This window comes from Pseudorasbora parva, chromosome 25 (genome assembly GCF_024679245.1).
Source record: "Pseudorasbora parva isolate DD20220531a chromosome 25, ASM2467924v1, whole genome shotgun sequence".
Classification (NCBI taxonomy): Eukaryota; Metazoa; Chordata; class Actinopteri; order Cypriniformes; family Gobionidae; genus Pseudorasbora; species Pseudorasbora parva.
In genome coordinates, this window is record NC_090196.1 from 2,536,456 (window position 1) to 2,560,535 (window position 24,080).

The 24,080-nt window shown below is 40.6% G+C and overlaps 1 protein-coding gene and 2 gene segments (V, D, J or C); 1 reads left to right on the plus strand and 2 right to left on the minus strand.

Annotated features, from left to right (window-relative positions):
- Nucleotides 1-1,520: 1,520 nt before the first annotated feature.
- On the minus strand, nt 1,521-4,041 carry LOC137064375 (transmembrane emp24 domain-containing protein 6-like). Its single transcript, XM_067435720.1, has 5 exons — nt 3,840-4,041; nt 2,644-2,885; nt 2,428-2,554; nt 1,970-2,145; nt 1,521-1,767 (listed from the first exon to the last, which is right to left on the minus strand). The coding sequence occupies exons 1-5, from the start codon at nt 4,039-4,041 to the stop codon at nt 1,537-1,539; spliced, it is 978 nt and encodes a 325-aa protein (XP_067291821.1). The 3' UTR covers nt 1,521-1,536.
- A 6,427-nt stretch (nt 4,042-10,468) lies between these two features.
- On the minus strand, nt 10,469-10,912 carry LOC137064376 (immunoglobulin lambda constant 7-like). The segment is given in 2 exon segments: nt 10,469-10,791; nt 10,882-10,912. Coding segments are annotated over 2 exon segments (354 nt in total).
- Nucleotides 10,913-13,929: 3,017 nt separating this feature from the next.
- Nucleotides 13,930-14,376, plus strand: LOC137064377 (immunoglobulin kappa variable 3-20-like). The segment is given in 2 exon segments: nt 13,930-13,978; nt 14,054-14,376. Coding segments are annotated over 2 exon segments (372 nt in total).
- The last annotated feature ends 9,704 nt before the right edge of the window (nt 14,377-24,080 follow it).

The window sequence follows — 24,080 nt, forward strand, 5'->3', positions numbered from 1 at the left end:
TCAATCTTCGATTGCAAGGCTTCAGATGGTCCAAAATGCCGCGGCTAGGTTTTTAACTAAGGTTCGTAAAGGCGAACACATTACTCCAGTATTAGCGTCTCTTAATTGGTTGCCAGTGCATTATAGAGTTGAATTTAAAATTTTGTTGTTTGTTTATAAGTCGTTAAATGGTTTGGCACCTGCATATCTGTCAGATATTTTGATTGTAAATAAGTCAGTTAGATGTTTGCGATCCTCAGACAGTATTACATTGGCATATCCTAGAACAAGATTGAAGTTGCGAGGTGACCGGGCGTTTTCAGTGGCTGGTCCTAGGTTATGGAACAGTCTTCCATTATCTGTGAGGTCTGCATCGTCGATATATGAATTTAAATCGAAGTTACAGTCTTACTTTTTAAATCAAGCATTCCTTTCATTATAACTCATGGTTTCCTTTTAAGCTTAAATTTAGTGATGTATTGTTATTATTATTATTATTTTTTTAAATTATTATTATTTTATTTTTTTAATTTCTCTTTTATTGTTGTGTTTATATTATTATTTATTATTCTTATTTTTATTACTGTTCTTCGTACAGCACAGTGGTCAACTTTTGTTGTGTTTATTTGTGCTTTATAAATAAATAAATGAAAATGAATGAAGAAATGTTTTTGAAAATAAACCAACATTTTTAAAATAGGACCTTATTATAAAAAAGAGGAAAAAATAAACCCAATGTACATTAAAGAAACTCTGCTATTGAAGAAACCCCCTGTGTGTGTGTGTGTGTGTGTGTGTGTGTGTGTGTGTGTGTGTGTGTGTGTGTGTGTGTGTGTGTGTGTGTGTGTAATAACTCCTCAAGAGCAGGTTATGATGGAGATGAACAGTGGCAGGTTGTGTGTGTGTGTGTGTGTGTGTGTGTGTGTGTGTGTGTGTGTGTGTAATAACTCCTCAAGGTTATAATTGGAGATGAACAGTGGCAGGTTGAGTGTGTGTGTGTGTGTGTGTGTGTGTGTGTGTGTGTGTGTGTGTGTGTGTGTAATAACTCCTCAAGAGCAGGTTATGATGGAGATGAACAGGGGCAGGTTGAGTGTGTGTGTGTGTGTGTGTGTGTGTGTGTGTGTGTGTGTGTGTGTGTGTGTGTGTGTGTGTGTGTGTGTGTGTGTGTGTGTGTGTGTGTGTAATAACTCCTCAAGAGCAGGTTATGATGGAGATGAACAGGGGCAGGTTGAGTGTGTGTGTGTGTGTGTGTGTGTGTGTGTGTGTAATAACTCCTCAAGAGCAGGTTATGGTGGAGATGAACAGGGGCAGGTTGAGTGTGTGTGTGTGTGTGTGTGTGTGTGTGTGTGTGTGTGTGTGTGTGTGTGTGTGTGTGTGTGTGTGTGTGTAATAACTCCTCAAGAGCAGGTTATGGTGGAGATGAACAGGGGCAGGTTGAGTGTGTGTGTGTGTGTGTGTGTGTGTGTGTGTGTGTGTGTGTGTGTGTGTGTGTGTGTGTGTAATAACTCCTCAAGAGCAGGTTATGGTGGAGATGAACAGGGGCAGGTTGAGTGTGTGTTAACAGCGGGGTTTGTCGCCCTCTGCTGGTTTGCTGTTGAAGAGCCTCTTGAGGAAGCGGAGCTGCAGGAATCCAGCGGTGATGATGACGAGACTCTGGACAGCCGACCAGCTGTTCACATAGGTGGAGTTGGACTGGAGCAGGTAGAAATCAGCTCCTCGTCTCATCCGCTCGTAGTTGTAGTGACGCCACATGTGGAAGACAAACTTCTGCAGCCTGACGCTGCTCTCCTGTATGCAGAGCACAGGTTATTCAGTCAGGTGCTGGAAAAATATAAGAAATCTCTTTTTCTGTCAAAAAGGACTAAATCTATTGAATATTTCACTTTGTTTTTAACATAGAGATGAAAAAACGAGATATTGAAACATAATTAAAAGCAGATCACGTTATAGTAAGGATGTGTTTGCTGCACTAGATGAAGTTATTTATTACCTCAATGAAGGACAGTGTGCTGTTTATCTGTTTCATATCCTCTTCTTTCTTTTTCTTCTCTTCATCCTTTTGTTTCTCGATGTTCTCTTGTCCCTCGTAATACACACCAAAGTTCAGGAAAACCTGCATGCTCCCAAAGCGATTGTGGAAATTACTGAAGCACATCTGATAAAAACCTGCACAGAGACACATACAACTATTTATTGATTAATTAATTATTATTTTTTTATGTTATTTTTGGAGTTTGAAAGTGTGACTTTTATTATGGCACTTTGATGTTAGTTAGTTTAGTATGTTTCATGATAACAATTTTAATTTTTAATTTTGCGGTGAATTTTTTTGTGTCTGGCATTCATTGCATGGTCCGCATGAAATCCCCTTTGAATTCTAGAAACAGAAGATTTTTCTGTTCATAACGGCAGCTGATGAACTAAAACACGTATGAAGGTGAGACTCACCAGTCTCCTCAACACTGAAGCCAATCTGACCACTAGCATCGTCAGCGTTGCCGACTATTAACCCGCTCGGCGCATTAACAAACACAGACAGATGTCTATCAAGGGCCACACCGGTCACCAGCTGGACCTGGACACACACACACACACACACACTGAGCTGGAACATTCGAAGGACTCAAGTACACACTGATATTTAATTGCAGAATAATGTCTTACCATGAAGTGTAAGTAGAAGCGCTCCCCATAGTGAGCAAAGTGCCAGAAGCACTGGAGGTCTCCGGCACGCAGCATGATGGCAAAGTCATACTGATCCGCTCCCCAGAAAAGATCCTGATCTGAAAGCTCTGGATGAGGGTCTTTCAACGCTCCACTGTTGCCCAACCCAAACAATAACAGAAGCCAAACAGGATAAATGCCATTCTGAAACATTTCAGATTTGAAATATGACTGGCAATAAGCTAAAGGAAACCAGAGACCGATTCAGTTTCTGAGTTCACTGAAGTTTCTGAAGATGATTAACTTCTGAGTCTGACGTGTGGCTTGAAAATGTGTTCTGCCCCTTTACATGTGGGAAAATCCGAGTTAGGCCACAGGTGCTCTGGAAAACATCTCTGAAGCGCCTTCAAGAGACTAAAACATGTTTTTACAATACAATTCTGATCCCCAATACACTACACTAAAACTTAAAAACTAATAAACTGTTTCACTGTGCTATAACTATGTAAAATCTCTACCATTTACATAAAATAATTTACTTCAAAACAACAACAATAATAATAAATGATTATTATTATTATTATACAATATATTTTACAATATAGCAGCTAATAGACATTTAATATGCAGTTATGTATTGTGTTTAAACATCTTGTTTTTATTAAGGGAATGCAGGTGGTTGTTGGTATTTTCCCCATACAAAAAAAAGTTGCCATAGTTAACGTAAGCAGTGCGTGGTCTGCGTTCGTTATTTGGCCTCCAGGGGCCTATTGCACAAAACTAGGATAAGGGATTAAGCCGGGATATCTTGGTGATCTTGTCATCTGTATGCAACATTTAGTACACCGCTGTCGTGTATACGTACCCTGAAGGCACACTCACAGCAAGAGCGATAACGATAATAAAAGATAACTGTTATTAACAGATAAATTGAGCCAGGACCACCAAGATATCCCGGCTTAATCCCTTATCCTAGTTTTCTGCAATAGGCCCCAGGATTCACCTAACCTGTTGACAACTTGTCAGTTTTCTCAAAAAGCAGTTTCGGTGGTTGATAATGCTTATAGGCATTGAAAGGTCAGCACTGGGGGCGCTATTGCACTGCGTGCCACCCAGGGCCTATTGTGCACCCTAACCTTCATCATAGTCTTCCTCATCCCCCACGAAGTGCCTTTTGGGCCACCTTACCGCCTAACCTTCACCATAGTCTTCCTCATCACCCGCGAAGTGCCTTTTTGGGCCACCTAACCGCCTAAGCTTCACCATAGTCTTCCTCATCACCCAAAAAGTGGCTTTTGGGCCACCTAACCGCCTAAGCTTCATCATAGTCTTCCTCATCACCCAAAAAGTGGCTTTTGGGCCACCTAACCGCCTAAGCTTCACCATAGTCTTCCTCATCACCCATGAAGAGCCTTTTGGGCCACCAAACTGCCTAAGCTAACCACCTAAGCTTCACCATAGTCTTCCTCATCGCCCGCGAAATGCCTTTTGGGCCATCTAACCACCTAAGCTTTACCATAGTCTTCCTCATCACCCAAAAAGTACCTTTTGAGCAACCTAACCGCCTAAGCTTCACCATAGTCTTCCTCATCACCCAAAAAGTGCCTTTTGGGCCACCAAACTGCCTAAGCTTCACCATAGTCTTCCTCATCGCCCGCAAAGTGCCTTTTGGGCCACCAAACTGCCTAAGCTTCACCATAGTCTTCCTCATTGCCCGCGAAGTGCCTTTTGGGTCACCAAACTGCCTAAGCTTCACCATAGTCTTCCTCATCACCCGCAAAGTGCCTTTTGGGCCACCTAACCACCTAAGCTTCACCATAGTCTTCCTAAAGTGCCGATTCTGACATACTAAACCATATTCTGACACCAAACTTTGCCATACTCTTCATCACATACACTGAGTGCTCACTGTGCCCTGACAACTGTCTGGGGATGATCACAAGGTGCCTTTCATGCCAGTACGCCACCGTTTTTTTTGCCAAAAGTAACCGTTTCTCTAACTCAATGCCGAAAATTCAGAGGGCCTTGAAATTCGGTATGAGGGTAACCCAGTGGACCCCAAGGTAAGATCCTTGGTTTCGAGGTTCTATGTTGTTCCCAAGTGGTCCGATATGCCCCAAATTCGCATTTACATCTCGCCAGGGGCCCCTAGGTCAGTGTCCAGAGTTATGTGTCCGTGCCTGCTTATTTGGCTGAAAAAGACCCCCTTGACCAGGAAACACGTGAAGTATCAATTGAAACAAGTTGCACTTGGTGGAATTACAAGGGTCAAAAGGTCGCAGCGACCCCAAATTTGACTCGGTGGTAGTCCAGGTGCATCCGGGTCTAGATCCTGAATTGCAGAGTTCTAGACCGGTTATAAGTATGTCTTTTTGCAGTGTACAATTCTCCCCACTTTGGATCAGTTTGACCTTTCAAAAGGGTCTGTCTGCCATTGAGTGCAAGAGGCCTGTGTGAGAGATTTAAACAAAGCAGACAAAAAAAATTCCTGTGTTCTAGCAACATGTCTTCCTGATATGTCGTTTGTGGGGCCCAGGACTACTAGCACACAGAGTTTGGTGCCCGTGGGACCCCCGGGGGCCAAACAGAGGCCACTGATACATGCAACTAGTACCATTCAGTTCACAGGTGTTTCGTGACCGGTGGTCCGGTTGGCCCCGAATTCGCATATACGTCTCGACTCGGACCCCTGGGTCAATGTCCAGAGATCTGTGTCCATGCCTGCTTATTTGACTGAAAAAGACACTCTTGACCAGGAAATGTAGAAGATTTTTATTATTGAATTTAATGTAAAATAAGCTGTATATAAGACACTATTAGATATCGGATGTATGCTGAGGTTGTGTTTGCCCTGTATTAAGTTTGTGGGGACCCTGACAACGTGCTTGAAAATGACATGTAGAAAATGCATGATGGACAGAAAAAGATCTGGGAATGTTGTGACGTATGAGCCAGGAAACCAACTGGAAAACTAGCTGAAGGTTGTTACCATTTTGGGAAAGCAGCTATGTATATATGCTAGGTAAACCAAAGAACTGGAGTTGTCTCCTGCAGGGGATACTCGGCTTTGTTAATTTGAATAAAGTCTTTCTGAAATAAAATGATCTTTGGGAAATGATTTTTGCAAGAAGAAAATTTCCAACAAAGTCCACACAAGTCTCCTCTCGATGCGTCCTCGATAAAAGGGACGGATCAAGAACTCCTCCGGGGATTTGAACTGAACTTGTCCAGATGTGAACTTTGAATAGGAACAGGACTTGGGCAGCGACTGATGACGATCCACAAGAACACCAGAACACGAGTCCAGACAAGAACACTCGTTCGATACTGAGAACCGATGAGCCGATGAGCTGAGCATGCGTGTTATTTGTACAGAGGAACGAAATGCAGGTTTTAAGAGTATAAAATGAATCACGTTTGGAAACATCATCATAAAGCTGTCTTATCACTGTTTTATTTTAAAGTTTGGAAACACATGCTTGTAAAACGGTCAAAATAAACATTTATTTGTTTTTCAATTGAAGGGGTGGAAAGGGGGAATCCACTGCCGCTTCAATATACCTGTATATATTTATATCCTAATTAACTTCATAATCAAAACTTTAATCAATATGTATCCTTTATTATTATAATGATTCTATCCAGTTATGATATTGTTTTAGTTTCTTGTTTTCTAAAGTTTGTATTTGGTCTCTGAGGAGTGACTGAGGGTCTGCCCTAGAGATGTGTGATGTGTCACTAAACACTTGATCAACAAGGTCGTGTGTTTGGATTTTTGAGGCATCAAACACCCCTAACATGTCAGGAGTGCAGTAACAGCGTTTGCTCACTTAGCCCGGCTTCCAGATATGAAATATGGATTTGTCTTTCAATTAATTTATTATGTTTTATTCCTTTTATATTTCCTTTTACTGAAACACTAAAGACTCAAGATGAATATTGCCTGTACTATTGTGTGTCCCTCTCACTGAAAGAAAGCACATGCTATCAGTATGTTTTGGTAAGAACTGGAGCCTAATCAGCTCCAACCTTGGAAAGACTGTGTATCTGTGTATGTGCGCAATATTCTGTGTTACAGATCAGAATGGTGTACAATGGGCACCCTAAGAGATGAGTGGACTTGTTGTTCTGGGCAAGCTGGCGCCTGCTCCAGATCTGGAAGGTCACTATGGGCCAGATTCTGGGGTGAAAGCGTCAACAAGTGACATGAGTGGAAATTTACCATGACTGTGCATTGTCTCTGAGCCAATCAGAAGCATCCACATTGCAGTAATGACGTGGATAGACCTTGAAAACGGTATAACTGTTGGGACAATTGTATGTACGATAGGGCGAGGCAACGAGACGGTGAGAGAGGGAGCGCGGCCTACGAACTCCTTGTGAGACTTGAAGCTGGCTTCTGCTTTTGAAACTGCAAACTATTCTTAAGTAAATTTTTCTTTTAATTAATTGCAATCCTGTCTTCATTTCTTCATTACTGGTCCTGGGTCATAAGCTGTTAACCCCTAACACAATAATGCATTATATTTTCAGGAACAGCTTTTTTCCTCTTTTCTTATTTAATATCTAAGTCGATACACATTTTAAAATGTAATCAAATCAATAGTTTTGATAAAGACTACATATTCAGCTTGCAGCAGTTCTCAGCTCAGCACACACACACACACTGATACAGCGGTTCTCGGATCATCAGTACAGAATTGAGAACCGTTTCTATCGGACACGTTCGATCTTTCGGATCACCAGTACAGAATCGAGAACCGTTTCTATCTGACACGTTCGATCTTTCGGATCACCAGTACAGAATTGAGAACCGTTTCTATCGGACACGTTCGATCTTTCAGATCAGCAGTACAGAATCGAGAACCGTTTCTATCGGACACGTTCGATCTTTCGGATCACCAGTACAGAATTGAGAACCGTTTCTATCGGACACGATCGATCTTTCGGATCACCAGTACAGAATTGAGAACCGTTTCTATCGGACATGTTCGATCTTTCGGATCACCAGTACAGAATCGAGAACCGTTTCTATCGGACACGTTCGATCTTTCGGATCACCAGTACAGAATCGAGAACCGTTTCTATCGGACACGTTTGATCTTTCGGATCACCAGTACAGAATCAAGAACCGTTTCTATCAGACACGTTTGATCTTTCGGATCACCAGTACAGAATTGAGAACCGTTTCTATCGGACACGTTCGATCTTTCGGATCACCAGTACAGAATTGAGAACCGTTTCTATCGGACATGTTCGATCTTTCGGATCACCAGTACAGAATTGAGAACCGTTTCTATCGGACACGTTCGATCTTTCGGATCACCAGTACAGAATCAAGAACCGTTTCTATCGGACACGTTTGATCTTTCGGATCACCAGTACAGAATTGAGAACCGTTTCTATCGGACACGTTTGATCTTTCAGATCATCAGTACAGAATCGAGAACCGTTTCTATTGGACATGTTTGATCTTTCGGATTATCAGTACAGAATCGAGAACCGTTTCTATTGGACACGTTTGATCTTTCGGATCACCAGTACAGAATCGAGAACCGTTTCTATCGGACACGTTCGATCTTTCGGATCACCAGTACAGAATCGAGAACCGTTTCTATCGGACACGTTTGATCTTTCGGATCACCAGTACAGAATCGAGAACCGTTTCTATCGGACACGTTTGATCTTTCAGATCATCAGTACAGAATCGAGAACCGTTTCTATTGGACACGTTTGATCTTTCGGATTATCAGTACAGAATCGAGAACCGTTTCTATCGGACACGTTCGATCTTTCGGACATGTTCGATCTTTCGGATCACCAGTACAGAATCGAGAACCGTTTCTATTGGACACGTTTGAGCTTTCGGATCATCAGTACAGAATCGAGAACCGTTTCTATCGGACACATTCGATCTTTCGGATCACCAGTATAGAATCGAGAACCGTTTCTATCGGACACGTTCGATCTTTCGGATCACCAGTACAGAATCAAGAACCGTTTCTATCGGACACGTTTGATCTTTCGGATCACCAGTACAGAATCGAGAACCGTTTCTATCGCACACGTTTGATCTTTCGGATCAGCCGTACAGAATCAAGAACCGTTTCTATCGGACACGTTTGATCTTTCGGATCACCAGTACAGAATCGAGAACCGTTTCTATCGGACACGTTCGATCTTTCGGATCACCAGTACAGAATCGAGAACCGTTTCTATCGGACACGTTTTATCTTTCGGATCAGCCGTACAGAATCAAGAACCGTTTCTATCGGACACGTTCGATCTTTCAGATCACCAGTACAGAATCAAGAACCGTTTCTATCGGACACGTTCGATCTTTCGGACACGTTCGATCTTTCGGACACGTTCGATTCTGAGAACCGATGAGCTGAGATCCTGAGCATGCTTGATAGCGTCGTCTTGAACCGAACTGTTTCTCTCGGACAGCTGATGCTGATAATATGAGCACGGGTGAACCGAGGATTTGTGTAAGTTTATGTCAATGTAAGTTTATTAAATCTGTGTAAAACATCAGTGTTTGCACGACAGTGGCTGTATTGAGTGCTTTTGCAAAACATAAATGAAAAATCATGTCCAAGATGATGATGATGACAATTATTACCATTTATGAATACAAATACAATATGAATGTGTTTGAATGCATTTTCATCCGCCGGGATGACAGAAAGGACGTCATTATGTGAGGACGTAAAAGAACTTGAAACGAACTGTCTGAAAGAACTGGTTCGCGGAAAACAACCAAACTTCCCATCACTAAACACGAGTAAAGACAAGAACATATATTGAGAAATGCCCACTGTCTCCACCCGTATGTGTTTGTGTGTGTGTGTGTGTGTGTGTGTGTGTGTGTGTGTGTGTGTGTGTGTGTGTGTGTGTGTGTGTGTGTGTGTGTGTGTGTGTGTGTGTGGATTTTCATCAGAAGTTCAGTGCTGATCCAACACACTTTAAACACTGAAATATCAACCTCAACCAAAATGATGGTTTGGATCAGAACTCAACATTGTATCAATTTCACCATGATATCAGGAACCACACAATCACACACAACACTGATCACAGCACACACACTAATAACACTATATCATTACAATCAACATCAATCTGTGTTTATGAAGAGAATGAGTCAGTGTTTTAATATGATCATCATGTTTTAGGTGTAATATATGATCCCTGTCAATCAAACTGAACAGACTGCATTCAGTCACTTCTGCTGTCTGGACGAGATGCTTTCCATTTGACCACAGAAAGATTTACATTCTTACACAATTACTGTCACAGCGGCTGATTCTTGATTTGAGATCATGTTTTTAATGATTTGTATTATATTTGTATATATATTAAAGTTCAGCCCCTTCTGTAAATGTAAATGTGTAGCAGAAGTGAAAGTGGTCTGTTCCAGTCCAGATCCTGTAACCAATCAAAGAGTGAGACTGAAAATCCCATTTGCATTGTCAGGGTGGAGTGATTGTGATCCTCTCAGAATAGAGCAGCTCTGTCTCCAGAGACCATGTTCAAACCCCAAGAGCTTTATTTGACATTTACTGCTACATCAACCTTCTGAAAAGCACCTGCATCTTCATCTGTTAGTTGAATGATGTTGTCAGACACAAAGTGAACTTGTTGAGAAGCTTTATTGAATGTTGCAGCAAACACAGCAGATTGAAAGATCACACAGTGCTTTGACACACGCGAGCTCTCTTTCAGTATTGAGTTGTAAATCACTACAGCTGCAGCACTAGACTCATGTGAATCCTGCCTGACACAGGACACTCAGATACGGCTCATCTTCAGGAGAGAAACATCAGCACTCAGAGCTCTTGTGGAACGAGACCTCATGAGGAGGAGCTCCATCATGTGTTACTCTGCAGACGTACACCTCTCCCTCTTCCCAGCGTGCTTTGCTGAGGGTCAGGACGCTACTGCGGCTGTAGCGGCCATCGTCCTGCTGGCTCTCTGCGCTGGTCAGAACCCCCTCGGTGACCTCTGACCCGTCCAGTGTCCAGCTCACCAGCGCCCCCTGTGGAGAGTAAGAGCTGAGCAGGCAGAGCAGTGCGGCTGAGTCTCCAGAGATCTGCAGAGAAGAGGGCGGCAGCAGAGACACTGAGGGCTTCACTGTGGGACCAGCTGCAGGAGACAAACACAACACATTCACAAACACAAAGAACACACACTGCACTTTCATTCACAGCATTTCAACAGCAGGACAAATCACACTCACAATCTGATCCTTCATGTCCTTCAACATCACTACAGCTGATATATATATATATATATATATACAATATACAAACGACACAATCACTATATACATTTACATCAAACCTCATCAATCAAACTGAACATTGTAATACACCGACTGATTTCATTACAGCAGTTTTTAACTCACAACATAAAGTTCTTACATTTTACTGAGATATTCAACTCAATTTCAAACAGAATTAAAAGTCACACATAAATTGTGTTTGTATTATAAAGCACTGAATTATAATCACAACATGAGCAAAAGAGATTCAGTATCATTGACTGAACGACAGAAAGTACAACATTTACATTCTGATGTCAAATCTCTTTTCTCCATGTATGATATCTACAATAAAAGATGAACTATATATGAACTCAGTGTAGAAATAAATGAAGGAAAACAAACCTGTAATAAACTCAATAAACTCATAGTGAGACGCTTTATGGAAATATGTTTAGATTTTGTTGTTGAAAGGAATAATGCCGTTCTTCTGAATGTATAAACATGACAATATCATTGATTCAGATTAAATAATTATTACACAATATCAGAAACACTTAAAGCCTTTATACACAATGCATTATAAAAGTATTTAATGCATTAATTATGAATTGTTATTCACATTATAATGCGTGTATGATCTCATGAATAATTGTAACCACAGTTATAACACATTATAATATTATCTATTCATTGTTACACCTTTAGAAATTATAATACATTAAAACTCACGACAAACAACCAATTTCAGACGCAACAAGGAATTTGCAAATATTATAATGCATTTTAAGTTTGGCTACAATTATTTATGAAAAGATATAAGGCATTATAATCTCCATTATGAATATCTTTATAATGCATTATATATATATTATATCAGGAACGGTTTCCTCCCCTTCCTCTGCCAATGCCAGCGCTATATGTCTCCTCAAGAGAGAGCACGGCAGTGGCTCAGTGTTTGGATGTACAGATGAAAACAGAAGTCTTTTTTCAGATCCTTCATCTGAGTCTCAGAAGAACCAGTGGGTTAATCTTATTTTCTCTGGAAATGGCCTGATCTGTGATCAGTGATTTCTGATGTGTAGCTATTTAAGTTCACACAGACTTTCTTTCTAAATCGTTTAATGCTGTTTATGCATCAGTGAATCAAGCCAGTGACTAAATGATCAACTTCACTTCGTTTCTGTTAGTAGCATGAAACAAATCTGTTATTTAAATGATTAAACTACAGAGAGCGATCAAAGAACACTCTTTATAATGTTCGGATCTGTCAATCACACGTATAACTGCAGTGCACACTTGTCCAAACTGCCGTTATAATGAATGACGCTGTTATGCTCAACAGAAGCTCTTACTGTATTCATATCGATGTCGTGTTTGCTGTTAGCTGTGGTCAAAGCATTTTGTGAGAGAAATAGTGTTGCAATGACGAGATCGCTGCATTCACGCGATCAACAGACTGCCTGTGTACTCAATGCTCAAAGGAGGAAGAAGACGGGGTCTGCGTGACTGGGACTCGTGTTTATTCAGAACTCTCAGATACAAACTAAGGACTAATCCTGTATTGACATCAAGATCAATGAGCATTTTTAAGAGAATGTGTGTCTTCATTAAATTAAATGCTGAACTAAAATCTACAAATAACACCCTCACATATGTTTTTGAGTACATGAGATGTTTTGTAACTGTGTTAAGTAAAGTCAGTACAGCATCATCTGTGCCTCTATTACTCTTATATGCGAACTGAAGTGGATCTAACATAGGGGCCACAGTAGAAGTGAGATGCTTGGCTAGAATCCGCTCCATAGTTTTACACAGTATCGAAGTTATTGCAATTGGCTGAAAATCATTAAGCATACTTGCGCCTGGCTTTTTTGCCACTGGGTGGATTATTGAATATTTCCACAGTTTCGGACACAGTACATGTGTCTAAAAGAAACTGAAACAGTCTAGCAAAAAACCCTTTTAACTGATAAGCACAGTCTTTAAGAAGACTAGCTTTTAAGCCATCAGGGCCAGTGGTCTTATTTGGCTTCAGTTTACTAAGACTTGCCATATCATCAGCTTCATTGATGACTAATATTGATGTTTCTACTGGAAGATTATTGCATATTTCATCACATTCTGTTTTAGCGTCCACAGTGTCGAAACTGCCATAAAAAATTATTCAAATCATTAATAAAAGTTTGGCAATTACTTACAGAACTATCATCTTCCATCATTAAGATGGAATAATGCGGTTTTAGAGATGCTAGAAATGTGGCTTTCAAATGAAAGATGTTGTGGTATCAAAGAGGACACCCAGGTTCCTCACTGACGACGAAGACTTGACAGAGCAGCCATCGAGAGTTATTCTAGGTTACTACTTGTGGAGGGTTTTGGTCCACTTATTAAAAACTTTAACAGCCTGTTTCTTCTCCATCTGATGATTTCAGACACACATGAGGCTTCATGATAGATGGAGTGACACCATGAACTCTGATTAGAGATTCACAATCAGTCCTGATACTTTCTGAACAGACTCATGATTCATGATCTGACTTTAGTGATGGCGGTTCATCTAGTGGAAGTGTAGCAGTGATGATGGTCACATGACTGAATATGGACACAGAGATGGACGTTCATCTGCACATCCTCAGTGTCTCAGGAGTCACAATACAAATAAAACTACTGAACTAACTCAAATAACATTAGTCAGAATGGAAATGATCATTGTGTAACTCTAGTGTGTGTGTGTGTGTGTGTGTGTGTGTGTGTGTGTGTGTGTGTGTGTGTGTGTGTGTGTGTGCATGTGTGTGTGTGTGTGTGTGTGTGTGTGTGTGTGTGTGTGTGTGTGTGTGTGTGTGTGTGTGTGTGTGTGTGTGTTCTGAGCACAAGCTGTTGTAAATCCTGCCCACTTCTTTGCATTGTCAGCACATGCTTCAGTCTGAGAGTGTTTATAGTGCTGTGAGTTTAACACTTCATGACTGAGAGCAGAACAGAACACAATCTTCATCATCACACAAGACACAAGAACAACAATGAACACCATCATCATCTTCATCTGGACTCTCACTCTGTTTGCTCAAGGTTTGTACTAAAATATTCATAAGGATTCCTTTAAAATTTCAAATATATATCATTTTCATTTCTGTTTTCTTTCAGAGTGTAGAGGACAGATCACAGTAACTCAGAGTCCATCAATAACAGCTCAACCAGGACAAGACGTCAGAATAAACTGTAAAACCAGCAGTGGAGTGAATGTTAATTACTTACACTGGTACTCACAGAAACCTGGAGAAGCTCCTAAACTCCTCATATATCAGATATCAAACCGTTATACTGGAACTCCATCTAGATTCAGTGGCAGTGGATCTAGCTTTGGCAGTGATTTCACTCTGACCATCAGTGGAGTCCAGACTGAAGATACAGGAGATTATTACTGTCAGAGTTTACACTGTCCTAGTAGCTGTGTGTTCACACAGTGATAAAGAGTCGTACAAAAACCTGTGTCAGTCAGACGTCACAGTGACTGCACTGATACAGCTGAGAGATACTGCAGCTGCTGATGGACCATCACACACAACACAATGGGGGATCAAACCTTTCACACATTTTAGTTATTATGATGTAAGTAAACATGTAACACAATCTTACTAAAATGTGGAGAAAATTGGAGTGGTGTTTGTCCCTGTAAAACTTTCCGCTACAATATCTATATTATTTACTGTAGGAAAGTCCTTTAATTGCACTTCCATACTTCACCACTAGAGGGTCACATGTCACTGATATCTACACACCTGTGTGGTTAGTTCACCCAAAAAGGAAAATTCTCTCATTAATTACTCACCCTAATGTCGTTCGACACCCGTAAGACCTACAGTGATTCTACAATAATTTTATGAAAGGACGAGAATAGTTTTTGTGCACAAAAAAAGCAACAACTAAATAACGGCTTATATAGTGATGACCGATTTCAAAACAAAGTTTTAAATGGTTATGAATCAGCGTATTGATTCATGATTCGGATCATCATGAAGTCACATGACTTCAGCAGTTTGACAGTTTGACATGCGATCCAAATCATGAATCGATTCACTGATTCATAACCATTTGAAACTTTGTTTTGAAATCGGCCATCACTATATAAGTCGTTATTTAGTTTTTTTGTGTGTGACGTTCCGGTGAGGAAAAGGAAAGAGGAGAGAAAGAGTAAAGAGCTGACTACGCCACCCTGGTCACTAGACCAGGGAACTATCCTAATAAGGACACAGGTTCGATTTCCCCATTGACATAGACTCAGAGACGTGGAGTTACAAAAATACAAAATCTTTATTAAGCCAAGATAAAAATGTTAGAGTGAATAACTTGTATTTTGAACACCCAAAAAGGGCGAATCACTGCTGGCACAGACACACCACAAGAGTGACACTGACGATAACTCACAGGGCTCGTGGTTACCAGAAGCAGGACGAGCTAGTGCCACACATCGCTAGAGTCGACGATGGTCAGAGAACACCCACACGTGCACAGCACTTCATACACGCACACTCACTGCAACCAAGGGTCAATCACTATAGGTTGTAAACCATGCTCTGTGTCTCACAAGGACCCACCACCAAAAGAGCAACTAGCCCTCCTGCTCCGGACCCACGGCACTTGGAACACAAATTACCAAACAAAATAAAAGTTCAAAAGAATTCAAAAAGGTTTGTTACATAAAGGTGGGTACCCACTTTATAAAAATATATATACAGACAACAAAATTAATCCAACGTAACAAAAGAAAAACCACAAACCACTCAACCTGCAGCCACTGGGATGAGAGAGAGAATATATGGAGGACTGCCACAGATCGGATAAAATCACCACACTACTACCTGTGCAGTGACACAGCAAAGAGGGTTACAGTGGTAAAAATAAAGAAAACAAAACATTAAATAGAAACAATACTAAATAAGAACAAGACATGGGAACAAGACAGCAGCAATACATGGCTACGGCTTCAATTTTACCAGGGTCTGTTGCAACACCCTGGGCCGATATTACATGGCCCAGGTACCTCACGTCTGTCTGAAAGAATGCTCATTTCTCCATCCTAGCCTTCAGATTCTCCTGCTTTAATCGGCTTAGGACCACTTTCAGCCTCTCCAAGTGCTGTTCTACAGAGGAAGAAAACACAACGATGTCATCCAAATACAAAAGTAATGATTGACACTGCTGGTCACCAAATAACCGCTCCATGAGTCGCTGGAACGTACTAGGGGCATTGCAGAGACCAAATGGCATCCGGTTCCACTCAAATAACCCAAATGGGGTGCAAAAAGCAGTCTTTGGCTTATCCACCTTCGACACGGGAAGTTGATTGTACCTGCTGGCTAAATCCAAGGTGGAAAACCCAGCGGGCAACAGTCAGTGCGTCCATCGACTCCTCAATTCAAGGCAATGGAAAGGCGTCCTTCCTTGTCTTAGAATTTAATTGACGGTAGTCAACCCACATGTGCAGACTACCGTCCTTTTTTTTAACTAGCACAATTGGAGAGGCATAGGGGCTACAACTCTCCCTTACTACCTGTGCATCCAACAGTTGGTTAATGTGTGCTCTTATCACTTCATACTCAGATGGTGGAATTCGACGATATCGTTGTCGAACCGGGGTATCATCTAGGAGCGGAATGTCATGCAAAATAATATTAGTGCACCCCAGGTCCCCTTCAAAAGCAGAAAATACAGACTGATACCTTCCCAGAAGGGCCCTAACCTTACATTGGTGCTCTTCTAACAGAAGAGACAAATCCAATGCGTCAATCTGACCCGCAACAGTCGGGGAACTCACTTCCGAGGCAATTGACCACCCCATACAAGAAGCAGACTTCACTTCAGTTACTGGGACACAAACACAAATCGCACCCGGAAACAGCACTCACCTACAACAGAGGAAACCAGGGCACTGTAATAGATGGTCGCACAATAACGCCACCCCTGGCAACACTACAGCCACCCTTATATACCGTTGGGGATAAGATGCTGATCACCTGAGCCTAGGGAAGAGTAATCGATCCCAGAGAGGATGGATGTCACTAAATAGAGGATGGATGTCACTAAATAGTGGCACTTCACTACATGTGCACAAAAACTATTCTCGTCACTTCATCAATGATTGTAGAGCCGCTGTAGTGAGATGGGCTTTGTAACGACGTCTTTAGTGCCTTTATGGGTCTTGAGAGAGGAAATGACATTGGTGTCAATGAAGGCCTTTCTGAGCCATCGGATTTCAACACTAATATCTTCATCTGTGTCTGAAGATGAACGGAGGTCTGACGGGTGAGGAATGACATTAGGGTGCGTAATCAATGAGAGAATTTTCATTTTTGGGAGACATAACCCTTTAAGTCCGTGGCCAGAGATCAGCTGTTTAAATTAAATTTAAATGTAAATTTAACATTTATTACCAGGTATATTACCAGTGGTGGCATATTACCAGTGGTGGGCTGTCAGGGCCATCAGGGCCTTCTCTGCTGGCCCTGCCAAAATTATATATATATATATATATATATATATATATATATATATATATATATATATATATATATATATATATATGTGTGTGTGTATGTATGTATGTATGTATAGGCTATATATATATATATATATATATATATATATATATATATATATATATATATATATATATATATATATATATATATATATATACGACTATATTTCCAGAAAGAATGTATTTATTTTTTTGTGAGGCTGAGCTGTATTTTCCATAAGTCATCATCTAAACGCATCACAGCTCCGAGGACCAGCACTAGAAGAATAGCTTGCCTTCCATTAAAGCTGCAATTTTCCATTGGTCCATAACTTTGACTGACGTGGGTCATCAGCCAATCAAATTTTGATGTGTAGTGATAGAACGGCCCAGAGGCCCAGCGATGTGTCGGTGGCCTACCCTCCGCTGATGTCATCAGCTGTTTGAACTTTTCGCGGGTTGTGAGGGATCTATGTGAAATGAGCAATGGCCGCCGCGGATGACAGGCTGTGTTTGAATGATCGTTCCTGATGTCAAGCCGGTAATGTTAGCTAACAAGTAGGGGTGTCAACAATAATCGATTCGGCGATGCATCGCGATGCGGGGCATGAACGATTCAGCATCGATGCGGCAAAGTGCCATAATCGATTATGTCACTGTTTATTTTCTGGCGGACGATAAAGTTGTGAAGTTTCAAATACTTCCGGTTCCGGGCGCAATTCACCTTTATTCCACAAGGTGGCAATGTCTGATACCCAATGATGAAGTGACGTTTCACTCATAGTTACCTCTGACAGAAAACGAAACAATAATTATAATCTGCAAAACTTGAAATGGGTTAGTGATTTACTTCAGAGAGCAAGTACTAAACACAATCATATGTTAGTGTCACTGTCTATTGATGATGGATGTGGTCAAGAAGCTGTCAGTGATCAAAATATTGATTTTGAAGACGTTGAAAATGAGTTTGGAGAATATGCTGGAGATCGCGAATATTAGGCAGACGCTGAAAGTACTGGTAAGCGAGCTCTGACGAGGTCATATGATGATGGTATTAAACATCTGCTCAAACTGAATCCTTCCAAGCTCCAAAAGGTCACGAAATAGGTTTTATTTTATTTTTCTGTAGCTGTTACTCTAAAATCAGGAGTTTTATATATTATCACGACAGGTAGAGGTCTATCCATGTTAAATATAGATCTGGGTCGCTAACGACCTGAATATGTAAGAATGTTTGGTGAAACAGTCGTGCATTTAAGGGTTAATTGCCTTTTTATTTAATTACATTTTATTTTATTTAATAACTTTTATGTCAAAGATACAGGAGACACATAGCAGCCAATACAATATGTTGTTTAATATCTGCTTGTATTGCCTCATGACTGATGAAAAATTAGCTTTGTGTGCAGTAGAATTTTGATGCATCACAATCCATCGTAGAATCGAATTGAATCGAATCGTTACCTGGTGAATCGTAATCGAATCGAATCGTGAAGGCAGTGCCAATGCACACCCCTACTAACAAGCGGTGTTTTTTCTGTTTATTTTGATGTTCTTGTTGGTCCGTGTTTTTGTTTGTTTAAGAGTATTTGTGCTAGTGAGCTGATTTTGATTCATTTCAACATTTGCCTAAACGGTGACACGTGAGTGCAGTGGTATCATCAAAAAATAGTCAAATTGCCTTTTTGTCTCGCGTATACATTTAGCTTAGCCCCTTCCCAACGAACACTTTGAAAGCGAGGTTCGTAACAGTTTTGCGTACAGTGTATTATTGTATTTGTAGAGAGTGTGTGTTTGTGAGTGTGTGTGTGTGTGTGGGGGGGGGGTTGTTATGGCGACGGCGTGGGGTGTGTTGATCGTTAGTGAAGGCCCTGACTGAAACCCCACGGTACGCGACTGCATATTACCATACAACTCCTAGTTTACTGCAGTCTGCAGTGTATACTGTGAATAGTATGCGAATCAGTGATCAGACAGGACACAATGTTGTCGATGCAGGTGCTAATATAGCTAGTTACCACTAGGCCTGTCACGATAACAAATTTTGCTGGACGATAAATTGGCCAAGGAATGATTGCGATAAGTAAGGGATAATCCACGGCTAGCCATGCATTAAAGGATTTTAATAAACGGCATAGAGGTGAAGAACCGCCCGACGCGAAGCGGAGGTTGCCTTTAGGTCGTGCTTTAAAATCATTTAATGCATGGCTAGCCGTGGATTATCCCGCTTATACCATGGTTATTTGCCAAGTTAAAAACAAGTTAAAGCTGTAACTGATGCTTTTTAAGAGACGGGTTAAAATGACGGTTGTTTTCTTACGTCTTGTTAGTTCTAGCACACTGTCGCTTTAAATAAAGTAGAGCCATCGAAATGTTTTTTTTTTAGAAATTACCACATTTATTTAAATTCATTATTAAAAGAAAGAGAACTGAAAGAGAAAGATCAGAGAGAGAGAGAGAGAGAGAGAGAGAGAGATGCGTTCGTGATCTCTTCTTTATGTCAGTCTGAAGATCCCCTCGTTGCTTAAGCATATCGAACATAACTTAATGATTATTTCATGGATTTATTAAAATTATTTATGAATGACAGGCAACACTGCAGTGACAAGGCAATCAATATTTGAACGAATCATCATTATGTAGCCTAGTGTGAAATAAACCCCGCGTCAACCTATAAAGACATATTACATTTAATGCATTAAATTAAATAATAATATAGGTGCTCGAGTCTGTCAGTGTAGGCGTCACGACCATCATAGAATGTAAAAAACGCACGACACGGCGACATGTTCCGCAACTCGGTGTCATGCAGGTGTCATGTCAGTGTTTGTCGCGATAATGTCAGTGACATGACAATGAAGACAGCATGTGCCACGGATGTGCCAATACGGGCATAGTTATAGATATGTATATGTATACATATCTGTGCATAGTGACATATGTGCCATTGGCTTCTGTGTGTCACGTCATGTCTCATTTCACTTAATGTTGCCATAGATATGGAACGTTATCCGCTTGTTAAGTCGTGACGTAAGGAACGCCGTTTCTGGGTCCAAGCCTCAACTCGTTTCACTTGAGAATGCCATTGACGCCTGTTTATGAGCGCGATTTATTCATATCAAACATCAAACGTTTAAAAAAGTTTAACATTTTAAATACTTACAGTCTACACAACAGTCTCTGTGCTCACAGCGTCACATACATTAATATTTTAACAATTTAAAAAAGATGAATCACTGTCTGGCCATCTGGAATTTTGGTATGGAGAAAAAGGTTATGATTATAGCTTTTTTTTGTAGTATCACACCACATTGTGTGTGTATATTAGCACCGTTTGTAGTTTTTCTTGTGGTATAAGATAGAGCGTTTGGACCCGGAAGTGCTGCCGCATGACGTCAGCCTTAACAACCGGATACGTATAGACATATCTGTGGTTGATACTGCCAGCTGCCACTGTCACTCAAGCGTAACTGTGTTACTATGGTTACCAGTGTGTAACAACAACGACTTATGAGTTTAATGTCTCGGGGAATAATTAACTCAAAAGGGATTCAATATTCAATATTCATGAATTTATGAATATAATTTGCCAGTCATTCATTACGTATTAAAAATTTTCCGATAGGGAAAATTGTTTAATTAAATACAAGTAACCCTTTATGAAATTGCTTGAAATTATCCTACTAAGTTCGTCCACCAAATTAGTTATAGACTTTTCAAATCAATTCTCAATAAGGGATTACTGCTTTACGAGCGCATAAGAAACATTAACTTTACTGATCAGGACAAGTTCAATATTTCAAATGGTCATACAGTTTACTTTACTAACATAGTAGCATAAGCAGTTAGGTAACTTAGATCGCAAGTTTCATTGACTTTGTGTATGTGGGAGAACAACAGACCCAACTCATTAAATGTCTTTTGGAGGTTTAATAAACACAGACTAAAAATAACACTACAATTCACACAGAAAGTACACACTAAATATGCATCAAGAAAGTAGACATGTAGGTATTAACGAAAGAATACATAAAAGAGAATAATGAATAGACTGAAATTAGAGAGAGATAAAAGAGAGAGATGAGAGAGAGAGAGAGAGAGAGAGAGAGAGAGAGAGAGAGAGAGAGAGAGAGAGAGAGAGAGAGAGAGAGAGAGAGAGAGAGAGAGATGGTGCAAAGCATTAGAGGTAAAAACACAGCTTTCCTTCAGTTCACCAAATACGACCTTCACGGAGTTAATTTGTCCCAACAGGAAAATACACACCCTCTTTACAGCAGTTTGAATTTTATAAGAAGAAGAATACTTGCATTCTTTTTGGTTTCGTTTTGGCTTCTCGCTTGTGTGTGTGTATATTTCTGCGTCTCCGGGGGTTCTCTCCGAGGTCGGGAGGTGACGTAGTTTTTCCTTTAGCGGCGCTTCGGGTCCACCTCCTGAAGAAGCCCCTGGGCTAGTAAGTTGATGGAACGAGGAACAAAGGGTTGTTGAAGACCGGATTGTAGAGAAGGAGTTTCTTGAAGAGGAGTTTTCAGAAGAGAAGAGAGGAAGAAGAGCTGAGGCCTGTTGGCCCCATAGTGTGGTGGGCCTCGGTTTCTGGTCCCACACAGCACATGGCTCTGTGTCTGGAGCCCCTCCCTGCTTGGGGGGGGGGGGGGGGGGGGGGGGGGCTGGTGGTTCAGCCAGGGAGAGAAGACGAGAGCATTTCAGAAGAGACTTTCAGAAGAAGAGTAAGATTGTGGTCTCCACTGGTCTTTTAAGACGATTAATCCGCGCCCCCTTCTGGCTAATTCACCCAATCCAGAGGGTGAATTCTGAGCGGGAAAAGTTCTCTTTGTCTTAGTTTTATGGCCTATTTTGCATGTTTCTGAGGTGTCGTAAAGGGGTGTTGATTCTGTATGGTTTTACTCCCAAGTCGGCTAAACATATTAATGATACATTTCACAATCCCATTTTGTGCATCGTTGAGTAAGTCAAAGAAATAGGAATATTTAGATATCAAACACCTTATGGCTGGGAGATATTAAAACAGCGATACAATTTTACACAGGAATACAAGCATTTAAAATGAGCTTACATTGTTTCCATGCCATGACTGAGTAGGCCTGAGTCAAGGAGCATGCATATACACACCAAGCTACCTCGTATACAGTCTAGAATAGTCTTCATTAAAGCTTCATAAGGAATGTGTGTGTGTGTTTGTGAGTCCTTGTGTATTGACAGGAGCCTTAGCGCCTTTCGGTCTGGGGAATGAAAAGGGGGGGGAAACAGGGTTCGAGTCGTGTGACCCGATCAGGGCCTGTGTTATTTGGACGGGGTCGTAAAACTGCCGAAGTTGTCACTTCCCCCAGACTCTGTGGCGTGGCTCTTAATTTACATGCGGCTAAAAGCTACCCCCCCCTTTTTACAATCAACATTGGGTTCCTCTTTGATCCTCATTGTAAGAGACCACAGACGCTACAAGTGTTTATAGTGGTGGATTAATTTCGAACTGTAATCAAACTGACTGGAACTACCTGTGCATTACTGCACACCTTCCAGCCAATCAGAATCGAGTATTAAAACAGACCATGGTATAAACGATAATATTGTCGTTCTGAGGCCATTTTCATCTAAAATACTGATAATGGCATTTCAAAGATCAATACACTTTTATTTCTAAAGACTTTTTAACACTGAAAACGGAAAACATTTTAAATATCCATAATAAATGAACAAAACAACCAAAAACAATAAAAGCAATGGATTCTCAGTCTGTTAACAAAAAAATGCACTTGAATAAATACCAAAAAAACAATTAATAAAATGGATGCAAACAAAATTGCACTTCAAAAAATATGAATCATTAGGCTAGCTGAGACATAAATAGTGATACATTCAATAACAGGCAAAACTGCCAGTTAGGACCTTTGTTAACTGTAGCAAAGTTCGTATGTAAGGAAGGAAGAGGACACGGGGGTCGGCTGGACTGTTGACGCTTTACTTTTATTTGAATACTCAAAGCACATCAGCACACTCAATGGTGTGGTTTTCTCTCAACACAACGATCACTTCCGGGTCGGCACTTCCGGCTTCCGGGTAACTCAGGCTGCGTTCGGAACCGCATACTCATTGAGTAGGTGCTCAATTTCAATAAGTACTTACTTAACGAGCGCTGAAAGAGTAGGTACTATATATCCAGATCTCGTTAAGTATGAATGCGATCCGCACTTTATGCGCCATGTTGACGTTATCATGTGACCCATGACGATATCACAAGCGCAACAACTCGTGTGACAGGTTTAATTCATCTGTATATTGGTTTAAACGTGCTCATTTTTTGTGGTCTTTTTTAAGAAACAGCTGCCCATTTATTTTGTCATTGTACTATAAGTAATACATTTTAACCCTACTAATCTGACAATTTCATCCTTTTTTATCCTTGCAAAAACCCCAAATCGTGATCTCTTGAATATGTTGTTAATTTCTTTATTTTATATGCAAAAAAATGTCATCCACAAGCAAAAGTGGGCTAAATCTCCTTTATATTTCCCTCTTTTTCTTGTTAAATTTAACTCCTGTTTGATCCCAGGCTTATGAAATAACTAAAACAAACAAATAAATAAAAATTATTGCATTATGATGATTTATTCAAGATATCTAACCGTGTTATAGTTTTTT